At 43.4% G+C, this 23,292-nt stretch overlaps 1 protein-coding gene across 1 annotated transcript in view; it reads right to left on the bottom strand.

Moving 5' to 3' along the window:
- SPTBN5 (spectrin beta, non-erythrocytic 5) overlaps positions 1-23,292 on the bottom strand; it is a 133,569-nt gene that overhangs the window by 80,618 nt on the left and 29,659 nt on the right. The window contains exons 15-26 of the mRNA XM_032793850.2: positions 22,726-22,896; positions 22,102-22,266; positions 21,253-21,479; positions 17,839-18,025; positions 16,662-16,862; positions 15,057-15,173; positions 13,460-13,623; positions 10,781-10,913; positions 7,804-7,949; positions 5,869-5,983; positions 3,265-3,375; positions 1,945-2,124 (exon numbers count right to left, since the gene is read on the bottom strand). Coding sequence (XP_032649741.2) covers positions 1,945-2,124; positions 3,265-3,375; positions 5,869-5,983; positions 7,804-7,949; positions 10,781-10,913; positions 13,460-13,623; positions 15,057-15,173; positions 16,662-16,862; positions 17,839-18,025; positions 21,253-21,479; positions 22,102-22,266; positions 22,726-22,896 — 1,917 coding nt within the window. The remainder of the gene's footprint in view (positions 1-1,944; positions 2,125-3,264; positions 3,376-5,868; positions 5,984-7,803; positions 7,950-10,780; positions 10,914-13,459; positions 13,624-15,056; positions 15,174-16,661; positions 16,863-17,838; positions 18,026-21,252; positions 21,480-22,101; positions 22,267-22,725; positions 22,897-23,292) is intronic.

The raw sequence follows: 23,292 nt of genomic DNA, 5'->3' as shown, positions 1-23,292 counted from the left end.
TGAGTGTGCAATAAAGGTTTTGCTCCTGTCAAAAACAGGAGGGCATGGAACACTGGTGGGGCTTGTGTGGGAAGATGACTTAACTTTTTGTTATATTTAAATTGTTCCTGGGCTATCTGAGGTGATCTTGTGGAGATAGATGGGTCTGTTTGTTAATTAGGCTATTTGAAACAGATTGTCAAAGGCCTCCAGAGTATTGCATGGGTGCCCTTTTATCTCAGAATACTAAAACTCCACATCAGAAAATAAATAGTAATGCTTCATTTGCAGACATGATTGCATGCTTTGCACTTGTAACTCCGGTGCTTCATTTTGAAAATTTAATCAATTATAAATGGGTGCTGTGACCAGTGACCATGATTTGTACGTGACCATCACCAGTTGAGGAGAGCAATTCAGTGCATGTGTGCAAATTTCATTTCAACTTGCACGGCTGAAATTCAGAGTCATGGCTGGCTATCACTCAGGTCACTGACATTCCACTTGACACAGTGCAAATATCTAAGGCTTACTGAGATTTAAGTGTTAGGGGAAAATCCATAAATCTAGGGATTTTCAGAGCATTGGAATGAACCAGCAGCCACAAGGGTTTACTGAACTATTGCTGGAAATATGCAAGGACAGACAAGACTCCATTCTGTAGGAGATTCTTGAGCAGAGCCAGCCTGAGACCACATAGAATCTAGTGCAAACTTCAGCACATAGATGCTCATGTCCTTTACTAAACCATGAAACCTACTTTAAACCCTGCTTCCACTGAGGATTCCTCCAGAGATTTGGAGCCCTCTGCTGTCATAGGACCTGTGGTCACTAGGGTCATCCCAGCTATTTAGTCACAATGAAATCAAACCTGACACAATGCAGAGGGAAGCATTAGATAACCCAGGAGAATTCCCTTTCTACAATAATCATTATTTGATTTCTTTTAAATAAAAAATAAACATGAACCAGGACAAGTGAACAAATACACAGCTGTCTCTTTATCTAGATATCAACAAAGTAAAAATATCACCTCTTATTTGCTACAACTGTCTTTCAGATCATTTCAGTGGCTCTGAAGAGCACTCAGCACAGCTAGAAAAAAGGGAAGCAGCGTGGCCCTTTGTGCTCACTAGAACTTAGGGGCATTTGGCAGTGAGCCAGAACTCAGCTGCGGGTTAGAGCAGCCTGCTATCCTCTGTGCCAGGTGCCTACAGCACCATGGGGTCATTCCTAGAGCTGAGCAAATAATTGATCTTTCAGTTCAGTGGCTGAACAAAAGAAATCCCCACAATTATTTGGTTAATTTGCAACCAAATCTGAATTCTTCAGTTTTTCTTATTAAAACAGAGAACTGAAAAAAAAATAAAACAGTTTGGGTCAAAACAAAAATACTTCTGAAGTTGATTCCAATTGACATTTTGTTTTGAAACTGTTTATTAGAAACAGAATGTTGAAATGGTCCATTGTCACCCACCTATTCCCCTGTATACATGCACATACAGATAACACCCACAGAGACACCCACTTGTCAATTCCCTTATCAGCACTCATGCTTATACGGACAGATAGGTGTTGGTTTGCAGAGATGCGGAACTTTAGCAATTACCATTGACTTCAGTGGGATTTTGCAGGTACTCCCCCTCTGAGAAAATTACGTTTATCTCCTTTTCCACCTGCACATTGATGTCAACTTCTGCCAGTTGCCCTACACAACATACATTCTTATGTATGTGTGTATATGAACATCCCTTGCACTCTGGCACAATATTTCCCCATCTACTAATACACACTCACAGCTCTGAGCTCTCATACACTTAGCAAATGGCATGCACAAACACCTGTCTGCACTCACATTCTTTCACATAAACCTGTGTGCCAGACACACATGCTCATGTTCACATAACATCAAGTCAGATTTCTTTGTTCATTAACAGACAGAATACAGAAGGCAGAAGCACTCACAGCTGCTTGAAATTGGTAAAGCTTGCAGGCCTGTTCCAAATGTTCCCTGCGCTGTTCCACTTTAGACTTCAGGGACTCCCAGTTCTCCACTATTGCTTGCTGCTTCGCTTGCAGGTCTGCCACCTGTCTCTCAGAGCACCGGGCCAGCACGCCATCTGCAGCATCGATCAGCTTCTGCAACTGCAGAGGGGAGAAAGTCATCATGCAGGTTAAGAGGGGGAAGGTCATGGAGGGCCAGTTAGCATCACAGAAATGATAACAAGACCTATATCAACTGCACAAGGCACCAGAATTCAAGTTACACTTTCAGAACAAAGTTTTCTCCTGTGCCAGTTACAGTCACGTGGAGTAACAGTGACATCCGGTGTCTGCTGAGGTTCATCACAGCAGTGCAAACGTCTCATTAGCTATTTCAGGTCACAGGTCCTCTTTCCACTGTTCCATTTGTAAAGATGTCAGGGATGAGTCAGATATGGATATCCCAGGAGAACAAATGTCCCTACCCTGGTTTTGATAGGGGCTGTTTAGATTAGTCACAGATAGGTTCTTTATGGATATTTGTCTTGCCTCATTTCCATTTAAAGGTATCATGCAGCTGGTTTGGTTAATTCCAGTGTGCCATTCCTTATGGATAGCCCCAGGTCTAGGTGTCAGGCCCTTCCCCCCTCAGTGGTACGCTGCCTTAGTCATTTCTGTGTAACATATTGTCAGTACTCTGATGTTGCATTTATCATATTAGGTTACCAAGAGACAAACTTCGTGAATTTCCTTCTTACAGCCAGAGCCAAGCATGTCTCTTTGGACAAAACAGGATTCTGCCTGAATAACAGCCATTTTCGTGACCTGAGCCTCTTAAAAAGTTTGTATAACAAGCTCCAGCCTCATATACCCAACTTGCCCTCCTCTCGCCAATCGCCTAAACCCATCAGAATTCTTAGTCTATCCTAGTGAGCTCCCACCTCTCATAACTCCCTCTAACCAGCTGGTGAATTCATTGCAGGGCACAGAAATGGGAAAAGCATGCTTTTAACAGGAGGGATAAACCTGGCATAAGGACCCATTTCAAGTGGTTATCGGAACCAACCCTCTGACCCATTTCAGAGTCAGCCCTAATTATAAAGCCTGTCTTGTTTTCAATGTTTTAAACCACCCACTTCATACCTATTGCCAATATTCAAAGACATTAAAAGAAAGAGCAGGCTTTGAGGAAGACCATCCCAGGTTCTGACAGACAAGTTAATTGTGGGAAAGTGTTGCTGGAGCTGGCTTGGAATCCAGGCTGTTGGCTGCACATTAAAGAGTGTGAGTGACTGGTCTCACCTGCTGCTCATTCCCTAAGAGCTCATGTTCAAGGGCTGCATGTTGGCGTAACTGGGAGTGCACGCCATTCATGTCCTTAGCAATGTCATCAGGGATGCTCTTGGACTTCTCCTAGCAAGGAAAGAGTTAATGGGAGCATTGTTAATGAACACCCAAGGCACAAACATTAGGGGTCCACTTCTGAGAGCTTTATTCATGTTACAGGGGACCTTTCTTACTCTGCAAGCAGGGCTGGATTTCCAATTAGGGGCACCAGTGTTCTAGGGGTGCCTAAAAGTTAAAAGTGGGTTAAAAGTTAAAAAGTTAATACATACAGCCCCTTGTGGATGGCCGGGTTCCTGGCATGGGTTGGTGGCCACCCAGCATGTGGGGCTGGAGCAGGGTGAGCGTCTGATTCAACTCGCCTGGGGCCACTGTGAGCCATGGCCAGGCGGGGCGGCTGCTGAAGGTTCTGGCAGTGTCCCAGCCCTTCCCAATCTCAGCCACCCCACTGCCTCTGCCTGTGCCAGGGAGGGAGAGGGAAGGTCATGACCAGTGCCCCATTCACTTGCACGAGCGGAGCCGGAGCACGGCTGCCACGCCAGGCTGCGGGAGGAACGGAAGACACCGGAGAACTGCTCACTCTGGGGAGAGGTACAGTCCCCACCCTCACACCTTGCCTGGGGCAGGTGGGCTGTGCCCTGGCTCAGGCTGGGAGCGCCATGCATGGCGGAGGGTCTCGTGCTTTCCTGGGGAGGCTGTGTTTATATTTTGTTTAATTTATTACGGAAAACATGAAAGTCAGCTGTAGGCAGGGGGAGTGGCAGCGCTGAAGATGCTGTGCCTAGGGGAGCATAAGGTGTAAATCCAGCCCTGTCTGCAAGTAAGGACTTCTCATGGGGACTGTTCAAAGGTATTACTCAATATAAAGCTGGCAGAATCTGCCCCTAAGACATTATATGGAATCTGAATGTAACCCACCGGCAGTCAAGTATCAGAGAGGTAGCCGTGTTAGTCTGGATCTGTAAAAGCAGCAAAGAATCCTGTGGCACCTTATAGACTAACAGACGTTTTGGAGTATGAGCTTTCGTGGATGAATACCCACTTTGTCAGATGCATGACGAAGTGCATCCCTCTACTAAAAGATAATAGCCTACTACTGCTACACTTAATGGTGTAACTTTAGCTGAAATGATAGAAGTCTGTACTAAAGTGCTGAAGGCTCTATATACACAAGCTACTGAAGATCCATGCAGGTGGTCATTACATGAGTAAGAGGAAGATAAGCTGCTGACACAAGGGGTATCCAGAGACACACAGAACAGCAGATAATTCATCAAGTATGCTGAGATCTACACTGGACTGACCCTTTTGATTTAAAAACAAATAATTTGGAGAAGCCCTTGAATTTGGTTGCAAAGAATTCTTTTCAACATGTAAAGTGGTAATGTTCTAGAAAAGATAGATAAACACAATGAGACAGTGGGGCATACAATAACTTTTAGGCCAGCCCAATGGACTAGAAGTAGCACTGTGTGCTATGATGCGTGACTACTTCTCAGCCCACAGAAATAAAAGTCTGACCAGGCTTGTGGCAAGGGTAAGCCTTGAATAGTTCTTGCAGTGGCACCTGATGACCTACTCAAAAGAGAGACTGGTAATTAGTTTAGGGTCTCAGTCCACTTCTTTGGCAACAGGCCTTCACAACATACAAACCATCATTACAACTGCCACCTGTTGGCAGCAGTCTCAGCAGAGAGGCCAATGAATGAATGGTCATGACTATGGAATGACCATTCTAAGCTTAGGTGCAGTACATCCAGGTTACAATTGAGGTCCGTTGGCAGGGCAGCCTGAGGGAAACATTGCCTGTGGTTGGGCTGACTCTAACCTATGGATAAATCAAGAGGTTGGGCCTGCAGAGCTTTTAATTCAGCACTTTTGTCACAAAATTAACTATTAATACATTCATGCATATACACAGTCTATCAGAATCCCAGGTGGTATCTAGTGAGATAAGGGGATGGATTCTCCATTCACTCACACCAGTTCAAATCAGGAGTAACTCAATTTAAGTCAAAGGAATTATGCCATTGGAGAAGTGGAGAATCCAGCTCATAAAGAAGCAGAATCCTACTGCTTTGCTCATTGTAAGCCATGTTGGATGTCCTCCTCTGATTCACACTTCAGGAGATGCCTTTTTGTTGGAAAATATTCACTCTAATATATAGAGAATCAATGCTGTAAAGGGGAGAACAACGAGGCAATGAACAATAAAGTCTTTTTACTTTAGCTTGATGGACTAGAAGTAGCATGACAGCATGTGCTGCAATATGAGACAATTTAGTCCAGCTTCAGCCTCTTGCTCCTCACGCAGCTCAGCAAGTGTCTAGTGACTTATACAGCTCCAGCAGCTGCTCCTGACAGCAGATCAAGTTCAGTCTTCGGGGGATTCCATAGGAGACTTTTCAGCACTTCTGGTCAGAGTGGCTTGTGAGGTATGGGTCTTTTCTGTAGGGAAACTCAATAAGCCAAAGGTAGGAATGGTGGGTGTCCTAGAAACCCCTATAGCACTAGGTAGAAATTAAAGACCCACCTCCTATGTTTTTTCACCATGATTTTTACCTCAATGTGGGTAAGGGCATCTGACAGGTCTTGGTAACTCTTGTGAATTGCCTCTGCATCCTTCAGTCGCTCGCCTCGTAACCTGGTCATCTCCAACAACTCTTCCCAGGAGTTCCTGCAAAGGGCCATGGAGAGACAGACCATGCAAGGGTGTGAAATGGAGACAAATAAGATGAATAGGAGGAGCAAAGATTTTAAAAGGATCTCTGTTTAGTCTCTGGCTCCAGCCACCATGCCTGGCTGAGGCGATTCCCTTGCAGGCAGGCAGGTAGGCAGTGTTTCACATCACTGAGTCAATCTTACAGCAGTTCCTGTCACAGTCAAATGTAGGCTATTCAGTGCATGCCATAGTAGGATTCAAAGGAGGTGGCAGCAGAAAGGCACTCAACAAAAATAAAGGGTAAATCACCCACTCAGTCACACTGTATTTTTTCAAGCAGTTCATGCCACAGCAGGCTTTTTAAATTTTATTTGTAATGTGTAATAGGATGATTGAAGCCAAATGGTTTAGGTGCTATTAAATTTCTAAGAGATTCAGATTTCTGCTTCCTGGACTGGATTTTGGTTTGGGGGTAGGCGAAGGGTCCATCTCATGTGTATCATAGTACACAAAAGGAGAATGAAAATGTGAGAACCGGAGAGAGAGAGCCTGAGAGGTAAAATTAGAATCATGACAAAGTCAGAAGAGTATGTATCAAAGGAGGGCTTGTGAGCATGCCTGAAGAATGAACACACTTAAACAGAAAAGCATTAACTTTTTAGAATGCTTAGAAAAACTAAATCTGTCTGCGTGACTACAGATGGAGCATGAGAGAGAGGAGGAAAAAGAGTGGTGTTACTCTGCATAAGCTCCAGCTACAATCCTGGAGCAGCTTGATATTTCAAATAATCAGCAGAGAAATAGCAAACAATGCTGACATTTAAATGGTCCCTTTTACCCTTCAGTGTAACCATGCACTGAGATGAATGGGGCAGCTCGCACCAATCCGTGATATTAACTCTGTCAGATTCTGAAAGGCTGCATTAGATCCATTCGTGTTTGGAAGATTGTCTTCACAACCACTAGTAATAGCAAGATAGTCCCTGAATTCTCATTTATACTGAGGCCCCCCCTTACACCTTGGTGGCAGGGTAAAGAGGCCTTAGTGTAACTGAGAATTCAGGGGCTCCATTCTTTTTAAGTGACAGCTAACATTCTGCAGAATGATGTGCCTGTGTGGAATACCAGCCTAGTTAACTCAGTTCAGCCACAGGTTTTATCTGATCCAGCTGGTGCAGTCTGTCCTTCAATGACTTTTTTCCTCCAAGAAATTCAAATTTGAACAGAAATAATTATATCTACCTCTTTTATAGCACTTTTCTCAATAGGTCTTAAAGTGCTTTACAAAGGAGATTAGCGTCAGGATCCCCACTTTAAAGGTGGGGATATGAGGCACAGAGTGGGGAAATGACTTGCCCCAGATTATCCAGCAGGCAGTGGCAGAACTGGGAAGAGAACCTAGGTCTGAGAACTAGCCGAGTGCTTTATTCATTGACCATGCCAACCTGATCATAAAGACACAACTAACCTCCTACCTCCTAGCAGCCCAGTTACGTGATTCCCTTTAAAATGACACAGGACTCTCACTGATACTGCTTGTTAAAGGTCTCTGGTCCACTGCACAAGCTGCCAAATCAGAAAGCTGATACTATGATGATTTTTTTTTTTTTTTTTTTTTTAAGAACAAGGCATATTGGCTGTCCTGTGCCAATGAAGTTGCCACTGGCATCATTTCAGAACAAGCCACATCTCCTTTCCAGTCCACACTGGCGTACATTTATTAACTAATGAATTGTGTGGGCATATCTTCCACTTTCCTGGATCTCTTCCCATTTGGTTCCCCGAAGTAGGAACTGAAAGAAGAATGAAGGAAATAGCCAGTGCTAGTATCTTACCGTAGCTCCTTCTGCTTCTGCCGGATCTCTCTGGATTCCGAATGTCCATGGTCCAGCAAATTCTCTGCTAGTTGCTGGCAAGCTGCAACTCTCTTGGCAGCCATTTCTATCTGGTGCAGGAACGAATCATATTTGGCACAAAGATGCTTTTGAAAGAGAAACAAAAAACAGGGATCAGACTTGGTTTGGAAGGGAAGCTACTGTTCCACGTGGATATCTGCTCAGCTGCCTACTGAATAAAGCCTGACAGCAGGCAATTGGCAAGTGATCTTAAGGAGATGAAGCTTGACTGTGACTACATAATTTTGCTCCAAAAGACCAACAGAGTCTATAGATTAGCTAGAAAAATGAAAGAATGCTGCTAGCTCTACAATGCAGGTAGAGGCATAGAGTATGTTGCAAATGGTAGAAGCATCCTAAAATAAAAAATAACTGGATACCTGATCAAACATACAATGAAAATTGAATTGAGTTCATATTATTAAATAACATACACATAAGGTATGAATACAAACATATATTCAGTGCTAGATTTTCAGTCTGCCTCAGTCCAACCTCCTTGTTTGTGGACACAATTTTGCACAAGCTAAGATTTTTGAAAAACGGGTCTATAAAATGAGTGCCCTAAATGAGTGACCTGATTTTCAAGAGTGGTGAGCACCCAACAGCTTCTACAGACTTCAATGGCAGATGAAGATAGGAAGTTAGATGTCTACCCATTAATATTTGTGACCAAAATCTACTAAATGGACACTACTTTAAATATCTGGTGATCAAAATCTAGAGTGGACCTGAGCCACAATGCTCAGTGCTGGGATTGGATCCAAATCTGAATTTCTTAAAGCATAGGTATTTTAGAACTCTGTATTCCAGTATGGCTCATTACAGAGATAGACCCAAGTTGTAGTGCTCAGATCCAGTCCTGTAATCAAATTCAAAACTCCTGTTGAAAATTTTTGTAGTAGGAGTGGGAGCCAGAGTTCCGATTCTGGCCCATCACCAACTGAAAATCATTCATTAATGATGCACTTTGAGAACCTTGGAAGAAATGCACTTTGAGAACCTTGGAAGAAATGGACTGTATGTTATGAAATAGTATGATGTAAATGAAATAACCCTGGACTGACTGTCAGGGCTAGAAAATCCCTCCCGAGTCATCTAGTCTACCTCCCAAAACCAGTTAGGACTATCCTCTAAAGTAGTAATCTCCTAATGGAGAACATCACCCTTGTGCAGAGGGCCTACACAAGACCTCTTCCACACTTAAGTGTTACTAAATTATAACTGCCTTTAATGCTATTGCTTCAGTTATTTCCCTTGGGAAAATTTTCCATTACAATAAAATTCAGTGATTGACCAAAGTCCACTCTTTATTCTCTGAACAGGGTACAGCACAGGTATGTTATGGTGAGTGAACCCCCCTTAGGATGAGACATAGCTCAGTCTCCATGGTCTATTCAATCCATGCTCTAACAACAACGGTGCCAATCGTGTTGGTGTTTTCTGTGATGTAGACTTCTGTCAGCTAGGCACTGAATGAAGGCCACTCCTACCAAGGTCAACCCTATTGAATACAACTTAATCAGCCATGCAAAATACCAGTGTTTCAGAAAACAAAGTCTCAAACCAAATAGTTTTGAACAGTTATACAGAAAACTCTCCCATATGAAGCCTTCCCTTCAGGCTTGCTTCACAAATCTGATGTAAATAAAAAACTTCTCAGACCTAGCTCATTTCACTCTCCCCTTCCTCTGAGGGCTACTCCCAACCTCTTTTAACAGGAGTCAGCTGCCGCAGTAAGTCATCACTCACTTAGCTCTTTTTCAGCCAGCTCCTCTGCTAACAGGGTGGACGTGTTAGTTAACCCTACCAGCCTGTTACCAGCCAATGAAACTATTTTATTTTCCAAGTAATGTTACATTTTTCTTTAATAGCTCATTTGCATTTTCTCTTGATCAGCATTATTCCTTATTTTATCACCTTCATTCCCCTCCTCTCTTCTATCCCTACCCATACTGCTGTTATGGTTTTCATTAGGTCATACTTTATGGAGCAAAGTAGATGAGGTAATATCTTTTATTGGACCAACTTCTGCTGGTGAAAGAGACAAGCTCTCAAGCTTACACAAGAGCTTTTATTTAGGTCTGGGAAAGGTACTCAGAGTGTCACAGCTAAATACAAGGTGAAATAAATTGTTTAGCATAAGGAGTTAACATGTTGTAAGAGACCATTCAAGGTGAAGTGGGCAGTTAACACTTCTGAAACTGGAGGACAAAGGTGGGTCAGTGAGTTATAGATTGTTGTAATCAGCCGTAAATCCAGTGTCTCTAGTAGCTAGTCTGATTTTTCATGTTTAACAAAGTTATGAAATTAAGCTCCCAGGCTTGTCTTTTTAAAAGTGTTGTGCAGGTTTCCTTTGAGGATGAGAACTAAGAGGTCAGATATGGAGTGATTGTTTTGTGAAGTGTTTGCCCACGGGTAATGTGGTGTTTTTGTCTGTTATTTTTCTGTGTGAATTTATCTGAAAGCAAAGTGACTGTCTGGTTTCACCTCCGAAGCTGTTATTGGGTCGGATAGTGCACTGGCTGAAGTACATCACATGTTGTGATAGGCATGTATAGGACCCCTGGGTCTTAAAAGGTGTGTTGTAGGGGGTATTGATCATTGTAGCAGTGGAAATATGTCTGCAGGTTTTGCATCTGCTGTTCTGATAGGGTCTGGTGCCACTTTGAGGGTCGTTGGAAGGCCAGAAGAGGGTGTTGGGGAAAGATTTCTTTCAGGGTGTGGTCACCATTGAGTATGGGTCATAACTATTTAATGATACCCCGTATGGATTTAAATGCAGGCTGTGAGACGACAACTAGCGGCATGCGGTCAGAAGACTTTTTTTTCTTTATACACAGTCACACTCCATACTTTACATTTTTACAGTATGAAATCAGGTAAACTTTGCTTGTGTTTGGTACCATTAACTCACCAGGACATGTTCATAATCACTGCCATAATCATCAGAGCTGGCCATCTGCCTCTGCTGATTGATCCAGTCCCGCAGATCCTCATACTCCCTCAGATACTCATGCAGACCAAGAGTCTCATCTAGCTTCTTCCCTCTGTTTAGAGAGAGCAACGAGGAGAAAGCAGAATATAAATATCTAAACAATGCATAGAATAAGGATGAGAATGAGGGGCTCTCTCCAAGAAAGAAAACTAGATTCAATCTGAGAGTTCTCATAATAACCCCAAAGACTGGAAATCAAATTTGAAGGATGGTAGCCTGTAGCCCTGTCAGGCTCTCTACCAACACTGGCTAACTAAGCTTTGCTCTGTCTTGATACTAGTGACAGCACAGGAGAATTCCCTCAATTTTTTCCTGATTATTTTTATTTCTACAGATAAATGCAATACTTACAAAAGTGAGAAGGAAACCCACACTACATACAGTGAGGCTCAGTGAGGCAAGTGCTGGGAAAACCACCTTATATAGCTCTGCTAATGTTGCCCTACAAGCAACATCTCCACAATTTGCTGCACTTTCCTGAGCAAAGATTGCCAGATTGTTTAGGTCTCTTGTAGTACAGTCAAACATCTTTTAAGGACGAGGTAGAGATAAAATATATCAACTTTCCAGCTGTTAATGTGCCTGGCCAACCAGAACCGTGAAAATGTTCAAGAGAAATGGCAGTGTTACCCCAACTCTTAGGACTTTATTGCAAGTCTCCCAATATTTGATGTTCTTCCTGAAGATAAATCTCCCAGTGATGCATTGCTGTCTCTCCTCTGGTTGAATCACAACTGTGAATCCTGGGAAACATAGTCCAGCCAGTGAAGAGGAGAAGGATGGATGAGGCACCAGAGCAGCTCAGGCTGACATAGTTCAATGTCAAAATAAGAACGAACAAAACATTGCTATTCAGCCCAGCACACCAAAACCAAATATTGTGACATTTCCGAATTAATTTTTTTCTGAACTTTTCATTAAGAACATAAGAACAGCTGTACTGGGTCAGGCCAAAGGTCCATCCAGTCCACTATCCTGTCTATGGACAGTGGCCAATGCCAGGTGCCCCAGAGGGAGTGAACCTAACAGGTAATGATCAAGTGATCTCTCTCCATCCATCGATCTCCATCCTCTGACAAATAGAGGCTAGGAACACCATTCCTTACCCATCCTGGTTAATAGCCATTTATGGACTTAACCTCCATTAATTTATCCAGTGGTCTTTTAAACTCTAGTATAGTCCTAGCCTTTCCAACCTCCTCAGGCAAGGAGTTCCACAGGTTGACTGTGTGCTGTGTGAAGAACTTCCTTTTATTTGTTTTAAACCTGCTGCCCATTAATTTCATTTGGTGGCACCTAGTTCTTACATTACAGGAATAAGTAAATAACTTTTCCTTATCTACTTTCTCCACACTACTCATGATTTTATATACCTCTATCATATCCCCCCTTAGTCTCCTCTCTTCCAAGCTGAAAAGTCCTAGCCTTTTTAATCTCGTCTCATATGGGACCCATTCCAAACCTCTAATCATTTTAGTTGCCCTTCTCTGAATATTTTCTAGTGCCAGTATATCTTTTTTGAGATGAGGAGACCATGTCTGTATGCAGTATTCAAGATGTGGGCATACCATCAATTTATATAAGGGCAATAATATATTCTCCGTTTTACACTCTATCCCATTTTTAACTATTCCTAACATTCTATTTGCTTTTTTGACTGCCTCTGCACACTGTGTGGACGTCTTCAGAGAACTATCCATGATGACTCCAAGATATTTTTCCTGATTTGTTGTAGCTAAATTAGACCCCATCATATTGTTCATTCCATGAACAATTCCAATGTTTCAACTTCTTTGTGAGGAATCAGGCTGAAAACAATTGTTTAAGTATCAGAGTTTCCCGTGCATCTGTAAATTCCAACTTTCAACCAGGCTTGTCTAATTACTAATCTTACAAACTTCCTGGCCTCTCTCTGAATGACATTTCTGTGGGGCAAGAAATTAAACAATTCAGGTATATATTTGCTTTTTCCTAGTGCTAAATTTGGAGAGTCTAAAAATCGTAGTCATTATCCAGTTCTCTTGGTTTTGAGCATGTAGTCATAAACGGGGGAAGTGATTAATATTGTATTAAAAAATCCTCAGACTTAAGGGAAGGTGTAATTCTATCATTACATCTGTCCAGTTGGGTAACGCACCAAGAAAACAATAGGCACCACTTCCAGAAAATACAATTCCTTTGTTCCGCCTCTGAAGTTAGACTCCAACAAACAGGCAGATGAGTAAATATGTGAGATAATCCAGCATTCAAAATCACTTTGCCCGAGGATAAAGAACAGAAAAAGGGAAATGGGAGGAATTAGCATCCTCAGTAGTAAAGAAATCTTATTGAACAGCTTAGGTGCAACAAACGTACAAAGCTCCTTTTTTATTATTATTTGTGTAGCACCTCAGTACTGCATGGGATACAAATATAGACAGTCCATTTCCTGGAGAGCTCACAATGAAACAGATAGAAGAGATATGGGGCATGATCCAAAGCCCACTGAGATCAATCGAAAGACTCCATTGCCTGCAATGGCTTTTGAATCAAACCCAGGATGCATTAAGGGACCCAGAAGGGGGAGGTAGTAGAGACAATTATTTTTCTAGCCCATACCTTGCTGTGGCCAGCTCCAGTAACTCCTGGACCTTAGAGTGAACTTGTTCCTGTGGGGCATCAACCTCATCAAACTGGATGGAGCCGGGGAGAGGAAGGGTTTTGGCAGTTTTACCCAGCTCTAGCATCATATTCTCATAAACCTCAATTTCGTGTTCCAATGCCTGATAGCAACAAAAAAATAGCTGAGTAAGTTACCCAGGATCTACAGTCTATTAACCTTGGAAGCAGCCTCAGTCATAACTAGTGAGGAACCAAACGGAGAAGCCCAGATTTCCAAAGCAGGTTATAGGCTTTCACTGACACAAAAGTTTTTAGTTAATATTTTTACTAACTTTTTCAGAAAAAATACAATGCCTAAACAAATAAACACAATGAGAGAGGCCTGCTACATGGGTGGAGAGGGAAGGATATTCCCAGAATAATGACTAATCTATCTCTGTTTTCAGCTCTGTAGCAAAGTAGGGCATCCCTATCTCTCTTTGTGACTAAACACGGCACAGTAGGACATAGTTGGTGCTTTGGCTCACAGAAATGAGACTCCAGATCTCTCTGTTTCTTTTCCAAGTCAAGCTCTTTCCAGATGCAACAGCACATTGAATTTTTCCTTCCTCTACTGATCCAGGGATTAGTGTGAATCCACACAGACACACCAGTGCTGAATTGCAGACATGTTTCGAGCAACTGAAAATAATAAAAACAATCCTCTAGCCTAGTCTGACCAGTTCAAAACTTGTTGATCAGAGCGGTACAAAACTTCACACAGACAATTTGGCAGAGCATGCTGCCACCATAGAGAATTTAAGCAGGCACTTCTTAGGAAGAAAGCCTTCCCTGACACTAACTTTTGGGAAAACCAACTAGGGCAGCAGTGGGCAACCTGCGACCTGCTGGGCCACCACTGAACTTAGGGAAAGAAAGAGTAATGAACTGATTTCTAAAGGTACACAGAGAAAATATTTTTCCACCCACAAATCTGAAAAAGTTCCTTTTCATGCTCAGTGTGTGTAAAATGGCATGGGATGAACAGTCCAGCTTCCTTTGGAGCGAGAGATGTCATTCTACATGTTCATTCATTTTAAAACTTCTACCACCCAGAACTGGGTTTGGGGGTGAAAAGTTCTTTATGTCCCTGTTAAGGAATGGATGGTCCCTGCATTCCTCCAGCCCCTTGCTTTGTAGCCCTTGCCCTCAACCTCCTGAACACACTTTCAGTTGAGACAGAGTTAGAAGTCCTCAGCAGCCTGCATCAGCGCTCTTTAATCAGTCAGAGTTAATGGCATTAAACAACGTGAGACATTTCTTTTACTCCCAGAGCCTGTGCATTACCTCTGTGGCACTCCTAGTTTCTGCTATTCCAAGGAATGACGCACAAAGACCAAGAAAATGTTGCCATTAAACCATTGCTTTATCTATAAAAGACAGCCTTCTCCAAAGACAGACACTCAATCTCCAAACCCTGACTCCAAAGTCAGGATCTTTCCTACAGTTCACCCAAGCAGGCTTCTCTGACTGACTAGGAGGGACCACTGTAGCCTCTGAACAGTCCATGCTACATTCCTCAAGAATAATTACCTGGGCAATAACGCTCAGTTACCTTGTGTTTCTTGAGGAGTTTCAGAGTTGCAGCCTCATCTTTGCCATAGTCTTTGCTGGTCACAACTGGAAGCTTTTCTGATACCCAAGTCTCCAGGTCTGAGGTATTCAGTAAAAACTACCAATTAAAAAAAACCAGTTATTTCCTTCATAATGTTAATGTCTCTCCTTCAATCTGATATATTCTAGCTGCAGATTGCATATAAAATCAACTGTTCCTCTGGGGTCAATCTCAAGAAATTCAGTTCTGGACAATATCACAATCTTTACTGCTTCCACATATTCTAGGCTGCAGGGTTCTCAGACCAGTGTGAGCACCATTTGTGCTCAGTAATAGGTACAGAGGCACAAAGGATTAGCTTTTAGTCCCCTTATCCGAGAAGATGCTCTTTCAGATAGCACGTTAAGCTACAGGAACTGGTTTTCATTGTTACTGCCTGAAATATACTAGCATGACCTTAGACACACTGTTGTATCAAATATTGTGCAGAAGGACAAGGCTACAATTGGTGGATCTCATTTTAATAAATGCCTCTTTTAGGGTATTAAACCCCTAGAATTAATTTTGGGTGCCCCAGCTCTTTCTCTTCACATCAGTATCCAATATTTGATGTTTTCACTTGACCTTTTCACTGTTAGTGCCTGGCACTCTATAACACCAACTTTGCACTTCTATACTCCCCTTTTCTGAGGAGATCAAAGTACTTTATAAATACTATAGGGCCTCATAACGCTTCTACCATGAAGACAAAGTATGATACCTCTTTCACAGGTGGGGAAAATGAGACACAGATGTGGCCAAATTATCAATGGCAAGTGCTTGAGGTGCACCAGCAAACTTTGTGCATACACCTTTGTGTAAAAAATGTGTATGCAGACTGGGTTACCACCCTGCTAATTACCCATTTGTGACAGAAAATCTGGACCAGACAGAAGAGTATTCAGATGCAATTTTTAACAGGTTCATTTTAAACACTTGCCTTTTAAACTTTGGTCCCTATTTTATTAGGGTAAAATTTACTCTGGTATGAAGTGCCTGTTTAAGGCCCTCTGCCCCACTTAAGCCCCAATTTGGGGCTGTGTGTGGATACTGCCAATCCAAGTGGCTAGTAAGGGGAACATGTGTACTCCATGTGCACCACTAAGGGGATCTGTTATATATAGAGCTTGATCCAAATCCCACTGAAGTTAAAGGAATTCCTTCCAGTGATTTCAGAGGGCTTGGGATAAGGCCGACAGACTGGAGAAGAGGGCAGAGATGATGGTGAAATAGGAGCAGACCAGGTAGGAACCAGAAGATCTGCAATGATATGGATCCAGTTGTCCTACCTCACCAAGCGAGTGGTGGAGCAAGGCTGTAGCAGGTTCTCCAGGAGACTAGAATATCAAATTTCCAATAGGAGACATTACTACAGCGCTGCATCCTGACCCACCTCCCTAACGCTGCCCTGTGCCCATCATCCACATTGCTCTGGCTTTATGTGGAGGAAACAAATTTCAGCCCTAATGGTCTGAGATCTTAAAACAGATTTGCTTTTGGTGTAAATCACTTTGTTCTCCTCTTAGCCGGAAAAAAAAGCGGATGTCGCTTTGCTGTAACCCATACCTGCTGGAAGCCAACAGAATGCTGCAGCTGCTTCAACCTCTCTTCACACACCTTCTCCAGCTCCACCCAGCTGTTGCTGAGCTCCTGGCATTTCTCCTTTATACTCTGAAATGAAGAGTGCTTGCACCCAATCATAGTCTTTCCAGTCTCCAACACCCTCTGAACTTGCTGTTTGTGGGCATTCACTTCTGCTTGTAATTCCTAGGGAGTGGGAGGGAGGGACATACGAGTAAGTGAAGGCAGGAGAGTATGCAAGAAAGTGGAGCAAAGCTGTCAGAAGTGAGAAATTAGAGGGGTGTACGTAGTGTGCAAGACACAGTGGTTCTCTATCTAGATGCTCCCTCAAGATGAGCTGCTTCTGGGGCAACCTACCAAAATGCAACCTTCTATTGGCAATGGAAGAGGAACATGTACATTGGAGACTAGCTCATCAACATAATGCTGTCTGCTAAGGCTAGAAAGCAGCAGGGCTAACAGATATCTGTGAAAGACAACTAAAAACCACAAATCAAATTCCACAGAAATCTTACTCTGTTAAATTGTCATTACACTGTTACACTCCTGTCTTCAAAAGTTTTTCTGTCATTCACAGCACTAGACTGAACTTTAAATATCTGTTCTATGTTGTCCTGGAGACTGCAGTGTGCATTCATGTCCCTCTAACACTAACTCCCTGATGAGAACAGTAATTATATAGCTAAAACACATGCAAGCAAGGAGCAGCAGAAGTATTCCACCCAGAAAAGAGCAAAATCATTCATTATATTTAGTGTGTAATGCATCAGTTTAAGAATATTTAATGGAAAACTAGTGATTTCCTCATAATCCTGTGAGAAGAATGATTTCTGCAGAAATTGATAGAGACTTCAGTTTCATCAGAAATTCCATGCTCACTCTGAAAATCCTCCATTATATGGGTGGATCATATGCATGTCTCAAGTTATTGGAATTATTTAACTGGGACAGTGTCAAATATCTAGTTCTAGGGACTGCATGCCAGGGAGAGTTTAGCTTTAATAATAGTTGTCTCCTTCTGCTTAGTGGGCTCATTTGTAATGGCATTCTGGGTGGCAAAAGGGAAATGCGTAGCTGTAGGTTTCTATATGTGGGGGCAAGGGTATCTGATATACACTTTGCTCCCATCACACCTATAGAAGGGATGACAGAAAGGAGTTACCTTGTGTTTGTGCAGCAGGCTTTGAGCCATATCTAAGGACTTGCCACAGTTGGTGGAGTTCGCAATGAGCAATCGTTCACTGATCCAATTCATCTCCATGTCATAGTAATGGTAGAACTGGTACAGATCCACTGTTGCCTGCAGCATCTGGTGCCTCTCATTAAGAGGCACCTGCAAAGACTCAAACCTGAGGATCAGATGTTAAAGTGGAGTTATCTCCAAAGTGATCTGAGGGAATCACCTGTGATCCTGCAATGCAGGCTATGACAGGCCAGACATTTCCCCTGCTACTAAATTCCCCTGGCTGGCACTGTACACATACAGAATTCCTTCTCAGTAGGGCTGCTCTTGGCATACATATCTGTATGCAGGTTATGTGATACAGTATGTGTACTCAGGGAGTCTGATGACAGGGTTAAAAACCAACCAACCAACCCACATACCCAGAAAAAGAACAAACTAACAACCCAGGACCACGAAGGGGGCAGGGCATCACAGGGGAAGGACTCTGCCTGCATGTTGTGGCAAGAGCCAATGGGCCAGAGTGGAGTGGGACCAGACCCGTAGGACAGGAGACACTGTAGAGTGACTGCAGGGTGAGCACAATTCCCCCCTGCAAGGCCTCCCACCTCAGGAAGTAGGACTCAACCCCCAACCTCCCAGGGACACCTACCCAACTATGGCAGGTCCCCAATTATCACAGTACACAGGGTCCTAAAGTTCTTTAATTCACCCCTGCGAGCAGATTTAGGAAGAAGGAATACAGTTTAACACCCTCTCTAAACAATCAATTCTGTTCCATCTTAACCTGCGTTGGGAATACAGGAATCTGGAATTTACTTTTTGACATTATTATTTTAAATTAGTGTATTTGGGGGAGGGGGTAATGAGATTCACTTTTGAAAACCTTGGTTCAAATTAGTCTTAGGGTACGTCTACACTAAAGGATTATTCCAATTTTACATAAACTGGGTTTGTAAAACAGATTGTATTAAGTCGAGTGCATGCGGCCACACAAAGCACAATAATTCGGTGGTGTGCGTCCATGTACCGACGCTAGTGTCGATTTCTGGAGCGTTGTACTGTGGGTAGCTATCCCGTAGCTATCCCACAGTTCCCGCAGTCGCCCCAGCCCATTGGAATTCTGGGTTGAGATCCCAATGCATGATGGTGCAAAAACAGTGTCGCAGGTGATTCTGGGTAAATGTTGTCACTCATTCCTTCCTCCGTGAAAGCAACGGCAGACAATCATTTTGCGCCCTTTTTCCCTGGATTGCACTGGCAGATGCCATAGCATGGGAACCATGGAGCCCGTTTTGCCTTTTGTCACTATCACTGTATGTGTACTAGATGCCGCTGACAGAGGCGGTACTGCAGCGCTACACAGCAGCATTCATTTGCCTTTGCAAGGTAGCAGAGATGGTGACCAGTCGTTCTGTACCGTCTGCTGTGCCATTGTAAATTGGAGATGAGATGACAGTTATCAGTCGTTCTGTACCGTCTGCTGCTGTCATGGGTGCTCCTGCCTGACCTTCGCTGAGGTCGGCCAGGGGGCAAAGACAAAAATGGAATGACCCCCGGGTCATTCCCTCCTTTATGTTGTATCTAAAAATAGAGTCAGTCCTGCCTAGAATATGAGCAAGTGTACTAGAGAACCAGTGTATCAGAGAACCAAGAGAGCACAGCCGCTCCGTGTCAGATCCCACAGAAATGATGAGCTGCATACCATTCATGAGGGATGCCCCTGCACAACCCCACCCGTTGCTTCCTCCTCCCCCAACCCTTCTGGGCTACCGTTGCAGGGTTCCCCCCATTTGTGTGATGATGTTAATAAAGAATGCAGGAATAAGAAACACTGACTTTTTAGTGAGATAAAATGAGGGGGAGGCAGCCTCCAGCTGCTATGATAGTCCAGGCAGGACATTAAACGGGAGGGGAGATGAGCCAGCATCCTGCTGCTATTGATAGTCCAGGCAGCACAGAATCTTTTCTTTACACATGAAAGGGGGGAGGGGCTGATGGAGTCAGCCCCAGTTGCTATGATGAGGACGGTTACCAGCTGTTCTGTACCTTCTACGGGAGTAACCGAGAGTCATTCCTATTTTTACCCAGGTGCCCCGGCCGACCTCACCTGAGGTAGCCAGGAGCACTCATGGGCTGTGACAAGGATGGCTACCAGTCTACTGCACTGTATCATCTGCCACCGGAGAAGGGACGGGAGAGATGCTGCTGTTCATGGTCCAGCACCGTGTCTACCAGCAGCATGCAGTAGACATACAGTGACATTGAAAAAAGTCAAAAACTATTTTTTCCCTTTTCTTTCACCGGGGGGTGAGAGGGAGTAAATGACGAGATATACCCTGAACCACCCCGGACAATGTGTTTGACCCTACAGGCATTGGGAGCTCAGCCAAGAATGCAAATGCTTTCGGAGACTGCGGGACTGTGGGATAGCTGGAGTCCTCAGTCCCCCTCCCTTCCTCCATGAGCGTCCCATTTGATTCTTTGGCTTCTGTTACGCTGTCACACAGCACTGTGCTGTGGACTCTGTATCATAGCCTGGAGATTTTTTTCAAATGCTTTGCATTTCGTCTTCTGTAATGGAGCTGTGATAAACAGATTTGATTCCCATACAGTGATCAGATCCAGTATCTCCCGTACGATCCATGCTGGAGCTCTTTTTGGATTTGGGACTGCATGGCCACCCGTGCATGATCAAGCTCACGCTGGGCAAACAGGAACACAATTCAAAAGTTCGCGGCTTTTCCTGTCTACCTGGCCACTGCATCTGAGTTCAGATTGCTTTCCAGAGCGGTCACAGTGGTGTACTGTGGGATACCGCCCATGAGGCCAATACAGTCGATTTGCCAGCCACACTAAGCCTATCCGGACATGGTAATACCAATTTCAGCACTACTCCTCTCGTCGGGGTGGAGTACAGAAACCTGTTTAAAGAGCCCTTTATATTGATATAAAGGGCCTCGTTGTGTGGACGGGTGCAGTGTTAAATCAGTTTAACACTGCTAAAATCGGTATAAACGCGTAGTGTAGAGCAGGCCTGTGTTCACAAGCAAAATGAGTTGTAATGGTCTGAACCTAGGTCCTATTAAATATTGGACCATCTCACACTTTAGCAAGAAGTTGGTAGGATTGGCTAGGAAGCCAGGGACTGGAATGGGAGGAGTGTCGCAGATTAAGATTGAGGGTCACTAGCAAAACCTGAGGCAGGGGAGCAGGCAGTTGTACAATTGAAATGTGTTAGCATAGTTTTGTGGCAGAAGCTTATAGCAGAGGGAATGTCTGGCTGGCTTTTCTAGTGGTTAGAACAGGAGATGAGGAATCAAGAACCAAAGTTCTGTTCCCAGCTCTGCCACTAATTCTTTTCTCCCAACAACTGAGAGAATACCTGCTCACCTTTCCAGATATTTCTGTGTCTCATCCAGAATCTTCTGGGAGTCAAAGTGATTGGTTGCCATTTTCTCTGCACAGGACACAATGGAGTTCATTTTCTCAGCCAACTCCACAGTCTCCTTTTCCAGTTGACTATGTTGCTTGAGCAGATTGCGGCTGGAGCGCAGGTCATGACCCATCTCTGCATCCTGAAGAACCTTCTCAATCTTTTCTATCTTCTCTTTTGCATCCTACAAGAAGCAGATGAACACAAGCTAGCTCAGACTGTGCCATATGGGCTTTCTTTCACTTCTCCTCCTCCACTCAGGCCTTCCCAGCAGAAGGCTCCCTGCATTCTACATGGTGCTTTGCAAATCCTTTCTCAGTAGAATAACAGGGAGGGCTCTCTAAATTTGAGACATCTTTTTGGAACATGTTGATATGTCCATTTTTTTCACATGGCTACCCCTGTCCCAGCCCCTTAAACATATTTCCCAAAATCCAACCCTTGAAATATTTCAAGTGACAAAATATTTTAAAATATCTTAACACTCAGAGATCCACAACTGTAGTTGCACCATCACAAGAGTTCCCTTAAATGATAGTAGTGCACAGCTTCACAGCCTGGTGTCTTTCTCACTCCATTCTCCTACAAGCTTAGGATCCTAGGTATGCTGAGGCCATATAAAACTCCCTGTATGACAATTATTCCTTTGGTGCTGGGGAAATCTAAAATTAAGTCTTCAACAGGATGGCATCCTCTGGGGCTACTCTAATTCCTGATCTTTGTGATGAGCTTTCTGTGGCAACTGACAACATGGAGAGCAACAGATCAGTCCAGTCCCTCCCCACTGAAATCAATCACCACCTGACCTGGAGGAGTTCCATGAGCTGTTCTTGCTGTCCGGCCTGTCTCAGCTTGTCTCCTCGCTCTGTCATTTTGTTGTACAATTTCTCCCACTTCTTCTTCAGCTCTGACATCTTGTCCCAGATAGAATCTGCAGCATAATGGTCATCTTGAATCAGCTGATTTCCAATCTGGGGAAATATATTTTATTATTCAAAGGTCTCAAAAAGGGGCACAATCAATGCTAATCATAACAACTTTGATACTTGTGCTTGTTTCTTTCCAATTAATACCATGCAGCATGAAGCTTTCTCCTACAACAAACTTACCATACCGAAAAACGATGACGCTGGAATGATTCACATTGCTGAGCCCCCTCTGAAATTTCCACTATTACGGGAAAATAACCAGACAAAGTAATAACTCCCTCACTGTATATAATTTGTCTGCACCCCATCACACCTTTACCTGCCATGCTAAGATTTGCAAACTTAATGTTAAAAAGTAATCAAGAACATCAACACTTAATCAAAGACGTATCTGTGATGCGACTGGCTGTGTTGGCCACTGCTGTTTTATGCAAATAGAACCAAACCTATCAAACACTGGCCAAGTTGATAAACGTTATCCAACAATGATTCCACCCTCACCATTATCAGCTCTGTAAAGTGCTTCTTGTTTGCCATCATTTCCTTTTCAGCAGCCTCATGCCACTTCAGTTTGCGCAGGATATTTGTTGGGTCACGATAGGATTCATCTGATGCAATCTTGTACTTCTCTTCCATCCATACAAGCTGCTCAGCAACATCACGGTTGAACTCCTATTAGGGACAGTTAGGATTAAATATGTTTAACTCCTGATTGTACATAGACTCAAGGACACTACTTTGCAGTGGATTCTAGGAACTCCCTCAGTAAATATTCGGTCCTTATTTTATCTAAGTGTTGGGGAGTCCAGTTTCTTTTAGTATGAAAGACAATTTGAATAATCAGCACCCTGCATTGATGGATCACAATCCTGGATTGCTGACAGACTTGAACAATCTTTTGCAGCCCTAATGTAATATCTGTGTTTCCTCCTTTGGACAATATTTCCTACCCCACTGCTTTCAATAACCAATGAAGACTCAGATTTCAAGCAGAAAATTGATTTATAAATGCGATGACCCACCATTATGCTCATGCAGCTCCATGATGAGAAGCCGAAATACCATTCC

This window comes from Chelonoidis abingdonii, chromosome 4, assembly GCF_003597395.2.
Source record: "Chelonoidis abingdonii isolate Lonesome George chromosome 4, CheloAbing_2.0, whole genome shotgun sequence".
Classification (NCBI taxonomy): Eukaryota; Metazoa; Chordata; order Testudines; family Testudinidae; genus Chelonoidis; species Chelonoidis abingdonii.
Note: the sequence above shows the minus strand (reverse complement) of the source record. Positions and strands in the feature narration are given on the sequence as shown.